The 10973-nt window shown below is 35.3% G+C and overlaps 1 protein-coding gene across 1 annotated transcript; it reads left to right on the top strand.

The window, feature by feature from the left end:
- The first annotated feature begins 5016 nt into the window (after nucleotides 1–5016).
- On the top strand, nucleotides 5017–9757 carry LOC114411643 (vesicle transport v-SNARE 12-like). Its single transcript, XM_028375278.1, has 6 exons — nucleotides 5017–5221; nucleotides 5318–5425; nucleotides 6160–6218; nucleotides 6310–6498; nucleotides 8953–9123; nucleotides 9380–9757. Exons 2-6 carry the CDS (start codon nucleotides 5329–5331, stop codon nucleotides 9530–9532), a joined length of 669 nt encoding a protein of 222 aa, XP_028231079.1. The 5' UTR covers nucleotides 5017–5221; nucleotides 5318–5328; the 3' UTR covers nucleotides 9533–9757.
- The last annotated feature ends 1216 nt before the right edge of the window (nucleotides 9758–10973 follow it).

Raw genomic sequence — 10973 nt, 5'->3', positions numbered from 1 at the left:
TGTGACCCATATGAATAAAAGTCTCCTAGAACAAAAAGTAATGTTTTTTACTTGAAATATGCATTTGATGATATGACATGATGATTGTGCCAAAATTCAATTTTCTTCACTATCCCACCATTAGAAGGAAGGAATGGAAGGAGTTCCAGAGGAGAGGAAAAAGGAAAGAAACGAAAGGATTTCGAGAAGAAATGGAAGACGAAAGGAAGCATGAGGTCGAAAAAAAATGAATGAAAGGAAGCTTCACATCGAAAAATGAAAGGAACAAAGGAAGCTTGAGGGTTCTTTTAAGATGAAGATTTGACAATGATTATATTAGTCTTTCTTCCTCCCTCCTATGATAATTTTAGGAGTTCTCTTAGTGTGCAAGGACTCCGTTACACTTGAAGAAGTCAAGTCTAGTCTCTATTCTAGAGAGCTTCGACTAAAGGCATCTGAGAATGGTGATGAAGTCGTTGCGTCCAGATTATCAGTGATTGATTTTGCTAAAGGGTAGAAGAAGAAGAAGAAAAGCAAAGGTGGCAAGAAGAGCAAAACTAATCCTAAGGACATTTGCAATTACTGCAAAGAATTAGGTCATTGGAAGCTAAATTGTTCAAAGAAAGCAAAGAAAGATTTTGTTGCTACTCTTGTTCAAAATGACTCCTCATCAAAAAAATATTTGGTTATGGCTGTTGGTGAACAACTACAAAAAAAATCTAAACAATGGGTACTAGACTTGGTTGTTCTTATCATATGTCCATATAGACATTGGTTTGTGACATATGAGAAGAAGTTTAGGGGTAACGTCTGCATGGGTAACGATGTTCCTTGTAAGTTTCTCAGTATAGGTTCTGCAGAAATCAAAATGCATGATGGTGTTGTTAGAATCTTAACTGAAGTTCATCACGTTCTAGAGCTTAAGAAAAATCTTGTATTTGTGGGTGCCATGGATTTGGAAGGTTTTTCTTGTTGTGTTGAAGGTGGAGTTATGCAGATCAGAGGAAACAAGAAGTTTGTGGTAATGTAAGGAACCAAGAAAGGAAATTTCTACATCCTTCAGGGGTCCACTATGACAGGCTTTGTCTCTGTTGTTTCACAATTTGGAAGCCATGCTTCCAATGACCTATCTGATAATTCTCTGTGACATTTTTGTCTAAGCCACTTAAGTGAAAAAGGTTTGAATATTCTGAGCAAGCGAGACTTACATAGAAATCACTAGGTGGAACCTCTTCAGTTTTGTGAGCATTACATTTATGGGAAGCATCATCATACGAAGTTCACAAAGGTTGTCGCACAACAAAGGTCATGTTGGACTACGTCCATTATGAGTGTTGGGGACCTTCAAGAGTTCCATCATAGGGAAGGGCAAGGTATTTTCTCTTCATCATCGATGATCTCTCCAAGATGACATGGGTTTTAATGATAAAGAAGAAATTTGAAGCTTTCAAAATTTTCAAGCATTGGATGATTCTTATGAAGGATTAGACAGGAAACATAGTAAAATGTCTTAGGACATTCTAGACATGGAGTTAGAGCAACTTGATGTCAAAACTGTCTTTTTCCATGGAAGACTAGAGGAAGGCATTCTGATGCAACAACCCGAAGGTTTTGAGGTGGAAGGAAAGGGAAATTTTGTCTATAGATTGAAGCGGTCTCTTATGGGCTGAAGCAATTACCAAGGCAGTGGCACAAGATATTCAACGAGTTTATTGTCTCTCTTAGTACATTAGAAATCGCTATGACTCATGAGTTGATCATAGTAAAGTGGAGGATGGTTCTCACATCTATCTACTAATCTATGTGGACAACATGCTCATAGCATCTCAAAATTTGTTGGCAATTCAAAAGCTAAAGTCATTACTTAGTAGTGAATTTGAGATGAAGGACATGTGGGCTGCTAAAAAAATTTTAGGCATGGAGATCAAGAGGGATCAAGTCCAAAAGAAGCTCTTTCAGTGTCAGAAGGAATACATAAAAAAAATGTTGTAAGTAGTCTTTTGATAGCATCCATTCATCTATCTGAACTCAATATTACTCAATCAGAATCAAAGAAGAAATATATGTCTAGTGTTCCTTGTGGAAGTGTTGTAGGTAGTCTTATGTATGTTATGGTATGCACTAGACTGGACCTAGCATAAATAGTCAGTGTTGTGAGTAGGTATATGGGTAATATTGGGAAGGAACATTGGCAAACTATGGAATGTATATTCAGGTACCTTAAGGGTACGACTGATATTGGACTCGTCTACCATGGAAACACCTCCTATACTCTCGCTGGCTACCCAAATTCTGACTATGCTACAGATTTAGATGTAAAGAGATTTATGATCGGGTATGCATTCATGATTGGTAACTCTTTTGTTAGTTGGAAGGCAACACTTCAACCCACAGCGACTTTATCCACTATAGAGGCAAAGTGCATGGCTTTGGCAAAAGCAACAAAAGAAGGGATCTGGTTGAAGGGTCAGATTAGCAATCTTGGGTTTAAACAGGAAAAAGCTATCGTTTTCTGCGACAATTTGAATGCAATTTGTTTAGCCAAGGATCAAGTCTATCATGAGAGGACTAAGGACATTGACATCGGATACCACTTCATCCATTCTAAGAAGAGGGTCGAAGTCCAGAAAGTTGATACGAGGGAGAATCCAACTGATATGTTCACGAAGCTTGTTCCAAGAAGCAAGTTCATGCATTGTCTCAATCTACTTTACGTAGATTGCTGGGAATGAACTGAGTTACTTGTAATTCAGAAAGGTTATTAAACCAAGATAGAGATTGTTGATTGTTGTACGATGGCCGATAGAGATAGGGTGGATGACAACATTGGTCGTCTAGTCCAGTCCTCTTGTCTTTTGTATTAGTTGTCCAATCTTCTGTAATCTGGTGGAGCATCCAGTCATATAGAAGGGGCGTTTAGTCTGATGGTTTATTAATATAGATTGCATTGTAATTGTAATTGTTTTCTGTTTTTCTGTTGAAAATGTTTTCGGTTAGATAGTTAGTTGTTGTCTTCTTTATATGTAACTTTGTGTTCTGGGTTCAAAGAGAGCTTAAGAGTGCTTTGAACCCCTTCATTGTAAATTTTGTTATTCGTAATAAACTTAATAATTTTGCGTGATGTCTTTCTTCTGCTTCTATCATATGAGCTTTCCTATCTGAATACAATTTCTTAAATTTTTCCCAACAAAGGATTTGGAATTCTTTTTATAATAGTAAAATAGCTTATTAAAATAAGCTATTTGACAGATATAACATTTATTTTAGGGTTTTGGAATTTTTTTGGAGGTACTATGATAACCGCGAAATCTGAGCTAAATTGATAATCATTTTTGGCTAATAATGATAATAATTTCTTCACCTTATTACTGTTTTTAATGAAATAACAAAAAAATTAACATCTCTGCAATTTTTTATTAGCAAAAGTCAAAAGAAGAAGAACTGAAGTGCTTTAGAAGAAAATTGATGAAAAATGTGGAAGAAAAAGCATTGTAGAAGTGTTGAAAGAATTGGACAGCTCGCTCAGCGCGCAACTCTCGCTTAGCAAGCAAAGTTAAGTCTCGCCTAGCGCACAGTCTCGCTGAGCATGAAGGTCAGACTCAACGTGAGAAGTCAGCGTGAAAAGTAAGTTACCTCAGGCCTATAAAAGGAATAGGAAGCAAAAGGAAAAGACACACCAAGTCTCAAAGCTCTCCACTGCATAAATCCAAAGTCTGAGTCTCTCCCTTAAGGTAAACCCTCTTTCCTTAGCCATTCGCCTTTTTCTTATTACTAGTCATCTAGCTCTTTCTTTTATTAGCTCTGAAGTGTAAAGTCTCTCATGACTATGAATGGCTAAACCCCCTCTGTTGGAGCCTAGCAGCCAGATTGTTCATTTTCTGCTTTTCATTGTTATTGTATGATTTGACCATCCATGCATCTATTTTTAGGAGATTCATTGGGAAATGGTAATGTTTAAAGAACTGGGAAAAGACATCTCAACATTGCATTGCTAGGGATGGAGTGACTTTGTTGTGCTTCCGCATACATCTTTATACTTAATGTTATTTATGATTTCATATTTGCAAAGGGATTTGGGAGAGAGAATACATAAATTAAACTCTCCATCGTGAGGGATAGGGGGAGCATATTAGTAGATGTGGGTGAAAATTGGAAAAACATTGAATAGAGAAAAATATTAATATTGCATCAAGGGTAGTTAGACATGCTAGACCCTAACATAATTGCATTCTGATATCATCTTTGTTCTCTTCTTGTTTATTTTATTATTATTGTCTTTTTAAATTTAATTTCTTTCCTTCTCTTTATTTCTATTCTACTCCCTCTTATATTGCTTACAAATTGAGTATTTACCAACGTAAATACAAACAAAGTTCCTCTGAACTCGATACTCAGTTTTCTGTTTTAATCTTTACTACTTGTGATAAAGTGGATACACTTGCCAAAATCAGATAACATATTATATGTTGGATCAAGACACTACCATATTACCTGGAATAGTCACTTGATGTTCCACAAAACACATTGCTAAAAGTGTCACATAATAAGTAGGAATCACAAACAAAATTTCAATTTTTTATCGGATGAAAACAAAAAAAATATAGACTAAAATAAAAATTGTTAATTTTAAATTTAAAATAAACATGAAAAATTGAAATAATTAGTTTGGTGAATTTTTAAATTTATTACAAATTACCTTAAAAAAGAATATGAATAATTAAAATGTGAATTTGTTTAATAAGATAAAACATTAAATAACAAATTACCTTAAAGAATATAATAATTAAAATGTTTTGTGTATCGCACGGTTGAAAAAATTAGTAAGGATTCATCCACGAACTAGTATTTGTTGTACTTCTTCATCCTAGAATTTGCCTAAAAGTAATATCAATTTACCTCAGCTAAGAACAAGTCATCAAAATTTGGCAAAAGAATTTCGAACTTGGAAGAAGGTGAATTTTGTTTGACTATCGAATGGTATGGTAAAAACAAAAATTTGACTGTTGACTTGTACAATCTAATAAAACCGGCAACCATCAACTAACGACATAGCAGATCAAAGTGTCCGAACCGCAGGCTCCTTCCCCGCGGTTGGTGAAATTACAGTTCCTACGGTGCAAAAGGAAACTTGCTTCCTTCCCATCCTCATATTTTCCAACTCCATTTTTCACTCTTAACACCAACACACCCAAAATCTCAATCTTGTTCAGATCCCTCACACCCTTTTTCCATTCAAACTAAGGTAAAATCGAATCATCCATCACCTTGCACTGATGGGGTTCTATTATTTCCAATTTCCCATTTCCAATTTTCATTTTTTTTGCTCTTTTTTCAAAAGGGTGTGAGAAGATGAGTGAGGTCTTCGAAGGGTACGAGCGCCAGTACTGTGAACTCTCTGCTAATCTCTCTCGCAAATGCAGTTCTGCCTCTCTTGTTTCTGACCAAGGTACCTTAAAAATCCAAACTTTATTGTCGTTTGATTCACCCCTTTTGTCGTTTACCTGTTTTTCTATGTTGTGTTTTGATGTCTTGGACTGCCCTTTGTGTTTTTTTTGCTCTAATTTGTACGGAACTCGTCATGGCATGCATGTCTGTCTCTAGAGTTTGTTATTGCCTATTGGGAAATGGGGCTTCTTATACCTTCACTCTTCTTCCTAATTGTCCTTTGGATTGTGCTAAATTGCCTACGAGCAAGAGTATAGGGATTGTTATCATCCAAAATTTGTAGTAATAGAAATTATTTCAATGTCAAGATGTGGTCAAAGCAACTAAAAGTCATTATTTTGTGTTATTCAATGATTTTGTGCTACTGCTTTATGTATCTATCTATATGATTTGATGAACTATCCTATCTTATTGATCAGTTTTGTGAATTATATTATTGGGGCTAGTCATGTTCTTGGGTTTCTCTGATGTTCTTCGCCGGTTGCTGCTGTTGAATATGGTGATCCCAGGCTGGCAACATCGATTTGTTTGTGTGTCTCTTTTGTTTATAGTGTTTACTCTTTAAAAGTGAAATCTTAGACAATTTCTGGAGGAGGTGGAGGATTTAATTCACTTTGCTGTGTGTTGGGTGTCATATTGAGCATGCTTCTGTGATATGAAGATGTATGATGGCTTATCATTTACTTTTATGTTAAATCTTGTTTACTGATCTTTTTAAAACAACACTGTTTTCAGAACAGAAGCCGCAGAAGTTGTCTGAGATCAAAGCGGGGCTAGATGATGCTGATGTTCTGGTACTAGGATGAATGTTCTTACATGTCCGTGCTTTGTTTTTGTAGGTTTTATCTTCTGTTCATTTCTTATATCACTCTTCTCTCTCTTCAGATTCGGAAAATGGACCTTGAAGCGAGAAGTTTACAGCCAAGTGTGAAAGCAATGCTTCTTGCAAAGTTGAGGGAATACAAATCTGATCTAACCAATTTGAAAAAGGAATTTAAAAGGCTAACATCACCTAATGCTGATGAGGCTGCCCGTGAAGAATTGTTGGAGACTGGAATGACAGATACACATTTGGTATATTTGGAACCCTGGATTGTATTACTTGATAACATCCTTTTCTTAAAAAATAGTTTGGGACTTTATTAGTTAGAGTCTTAGAGAGCTCCAAATACGAAATATGTTTTCTTCTCTTTGGATCACCAATGAATATATCTTGACCTGTTAATCGAAGCAAATTTAGAATTATAATAATAATATATAACCTTTCTTGTATCTTCACTCAATAACTTAAACTTTTGGGATAGTTAGTCCATGACATGGTATCAAAGCTTTTATGACCAAGTGGTCTAGAGTTTGTTAACAAAAGTTTAATTTCAGCATGCGAAGGTGGACTTGTGCATTATCTTTGCTTCATGCCCAAAGGGGTCTTGTGTGAGGGGACATGTTAGAAATATATAAAACCATTGATGTGTCTTCACCTAGCAACTTAAGCTTTTGAAATAGTTGTTTCATGATAGTAGCTACCATTAAGGCTTTTCAAATAGCAATCTTTTTGTTGAGATATTGAAGGAAATATTGTTGAGATATTTGATATAATTAGGGAAATTTTGTCAATTAATGTGATTAGGGAATTTCTACTATCTTTCCATTATTTCTATTGGTAGATTAATTCTTATCCTTGATTCTAATCCCTTGATCTATGGGCTTGATTCTCTTAGTCTTGTATATAAATATAGTATTGTAATCATGAAATAAATATATCATCCTTTAATTTCAACATGGTATTAGAGAAGTCCCATCCTCTATGGTCTTCCCATCACTACTTTATTGTCAAGCTCCCTAAAATTCAGAATTCTACTTTAATTTCACTATTATTCTTGCCAATGAATCATCTTCCATGTTGTGTCAACTTTCCAACATCTTGCAGCATTTTAACTCCCCTCTGTTATATTAAGATATTGCGGGAAATATTGTTGAGATATTTGGTGTAATTAGGAAAATGTTGTCCATTAATTAGGGAAATTTTGCTTTCTTTCCATGATTTCTATAGATAGATTGATTCTAATTCCTATATTTATGAGATTGATTCTCTCAGCCTTGTATATAAGTATAAAACTATTATCTTGAAATAAACACATCATTCTTTAGTTTCAACACTTTCAATTGACTGAATGTTTCCGTAATTACAACATGAGAGACCTATGCACTGTCTACACTTTAAGCCCAAAAGGCTCTTGCACGAAGAGACATGTTAGGAATATATTATAACATCATCATTCATGTGTCTTAACCTAGTAGCTTAAGCTTTTGGGATAGTTGGTTCATGATAGTAACTACCATTAAGGCTCTTCGAAAAGTGATCTTTTGATTGATTGAAGTATGATTGACCAAGGTAGGGCATTTTTATAAACTATTTACCAGAAAGATCTGTTTTGAAATATTTTACCAAATTGGGGGTGTTTTGACCGTTGATCAGGTCAACTCGCCAGTCAAAGTAGCGATTTCAGTGCCATTGCAATGGTTATATATTTTTTAAGGATTGGACTGGTAGTCCATGTGATGTGCCACGTTGGATTTGCCAGTTAGACTAGTGTGTTCTGAAAATGCCATTCTGACCGATGAGTCCATGTGCTACATGGACTATTTTTCCAATAAAAAATAACAAACGTATAACAATAAAAAATAACAAATGTATAAAGTGGCACTGCCACTGGTGGAAACAAGGAAATGAAAAAAAACTGTCATGTTATCTATTTTTTTTTATTTCCTTGTTTTCACTAGCAGTAGTGTCACTTTATACATTTTTTATTTTTTTATTGGATAGGCAGTCCATGTGGCATGCCACGTTGGACTCATGTCAAAATGGCATTTTCGAAACATGCCAGTCTGACTGGCATTTTCACTGTTGGTTTTTTGTTAGTACATCATGTTAGGGTATTTAATGTTGATATCTTTAGCCTCTTTTAATCCCGAATTCTGTTGTAGAATTTATGGTTTTAGTTCCTGGACACCATTGATGTTCTAACTTTAAAGAAATAGCTGTGACTGAATATGAGTTTGATCAATTACTATGCCCTATTTTATTGAAGGCTATATTACAGGAGTATCTATTGTAGAATGGTTGTGGTTTGCATTGTTTTAATAGCCTGTGAATTATGACTATTATTATTATTAAGGATGGCATATTACTATGACAATTGAGAGTGTTATGCCTGTGATGAGAATATGACTGATTGTTTATTGCTATGCAAACGTGTGCATATGCATATCTTGGGCTCTGTTTAGACTATCCCAATATAGTTTTTTAAACTTTTAAATTACTATAGGTTTTTGAAATTGATTGCACTTGTAACTGAAGTAGTGCAGTTTCAATGCATATCCAGTGCTGTTAGGCATATTCCCACATTTTTTGTTTTCTGAATTTTGAAATTAGTTGGTTTTTGAAGCTTGTTACACTTGTAACCAGAGTAGTGCAGCAGATCTGATGTTAATCTATTGTTTGTTGGGAAAATATGGATAATATTGCAGGCTTCTGCTGATCAGAGAGAACGATTAACTATGTCCGTGGAGAGATTAAACCAGTCGAGTGAGAGGATTAGGGACAGCCACAGAACCTTGCTGGAGACTGAAGAACTTGGAATCAACATCATCCAAGATTTGCACAGTCAGAGAGAGACTCTACTGAACTCTCATAAAAGGGTATGTTGATATGTGAATGCTATTTTTTAAAATTGAGTTCTTATTATGTTAACTTTAGGTAGTTTTAGTCCTTTATACATTCACTAGGAAAGAATCACGTGATGATCTTATTTTCTAAGGAAAAGTATTAAAAACCAATCATGATACTTCTTCCTCGGGAATAATATTGTGAAGCCTTCTTCAAATTAACAAGTACAATATAGAACTTGTGATGATTGTTGGTTGATGTTGATGGTCATTTTTCTATGCCTTGCAGCTTCATGGGATAGATGATGCTATTGACAAGAGTAAGAAGGTTTTAACTACCATGTCACGGAGAATAACTAGAAACAAATGGATCGTTGCATCTGTGATTGGAGCTCTTGTTTTTGCTATAGTTATTATTCTCTTTTACAAGCTATCTCATTAGCTAATATACACAAGATACAACAGGATGGAAGCAATGTTTAATGCTTTTATGTGCTTGGTTTGTATATAGGAATCATATGACTTATGTGACCATGCAATTATTTCCCCATTGTATTGGTAACTTTTCGATGATACATTGCTCTTTATGCTCTTCATTGTGTTTTTCTTTCTGATCTGTAAGAGCATTAACTTAATTGAAAGTAATTTTGTTCAAGCGTGCTCATTTGATGACATGATGCTTTTCTTGCATTCCTGAAGTTCATGAATTCCATATCCTATGTGCTAATGATGTATGCTAGTGCCTTTGTTCAGCAAAGAAACACTGCTGAACATGCAATTCCTATTATTATCTTCAAATCTGTTGTTTCCACGTATGTTTTGACATGAAAACGTGTTACACAAAGGGTTTGATGTGTGTCAGATACATATTAGTCAATTCCTTTACGTGTTTGCTTCAATAGCAGTGGTTCTTTTTCTGTCTTCCTCTTTACGTCTCGCAGCAAAATGTGGAGGAAACAATGGAGCTTTCAAAGCTCTTATTACTCTTAACCCTGATATGGTTTCATTTATATTTTATTTTTCCCTTTCTAATTCAACAACTTTTTTTTTCTTGCTCAGCAAAAATAGATATTTTATATATATGAGGAGTACCAGTGGTACTAAAGATACATAATGAGGATTATGTAGCCAGCTGGTTCCTTTGTTTGTTACAAGGAACCACGCTAGTTTCACAATAACATATTACAAATGTCCAGCACCTACTATCCCATCCTAAATACAAAAACCTGCTCTTAGATTAGTGGACCATTGGTTAAAGTGTAGTGTAAAATCTTTTTCCATAGATTTGAGTCATGTTCAAATTAGGAGTATTGCATCATCCAACACTTTGCTTCCATTGAAGGTTACATTTTGGAAAATTATCCTATTTCTTTGCTGTCATATGGTCCATGTTAAAGCAACCCACTAGCATTTCCATCTTGTGGATTTTATTCCACCAACATTCCCATTTCCATGCTGCAAAAAATGATCCCTAAGATTTTGCGGGAGTGCGGTCACCATGTTAATCCAGGACAATGACTCCCACCATAAAGGTAGGGTTTTGCTACAATTAAAGAATAGGTGGGTTGCATCCTCCTCATTATTATTGCAGAATGGGCACAACGTGTCATTTACCACCACTTGCTTCCTTCTCAGGTTTAGCTTTGTTGGTAATCTATCTCTGATCAGCCTCCATGCAAATACTGATGATTTTGCTGGGATTATGAGTTTCCATAGCTCCTTAAAAACAACATCCTGATTTTCCCCCAGTGATTCTCCACATAGCAGATCATACGTGCTTTTTGTTGAGTAGTGTCCACTTGGGTAAGATTTCCAAACCCAATTATCTGCTCTATGTGGGTGGATTGTTGTCCGTGCTATCTCCCCTAGAAAGCCATCAGCCA

The sequence above is a fragment of the Glycine soja genome, chromosome 1, assembly GCF_004193775.1.
Source record: "Glycine soja cultivar W05 chromosome 1, ASM419377v2, whole genome shotgun sequence".
NCBI lineage: Eukaryota > Viridiplantae > Streptophyta > Magnoliopsida > Fabales > Fabaceae > Glycine > Glycine soja.
Note: the sequence above shows the minus strand (reverse complement) of the source record. Positions and strands in the feature narration are given on the sequence as shown.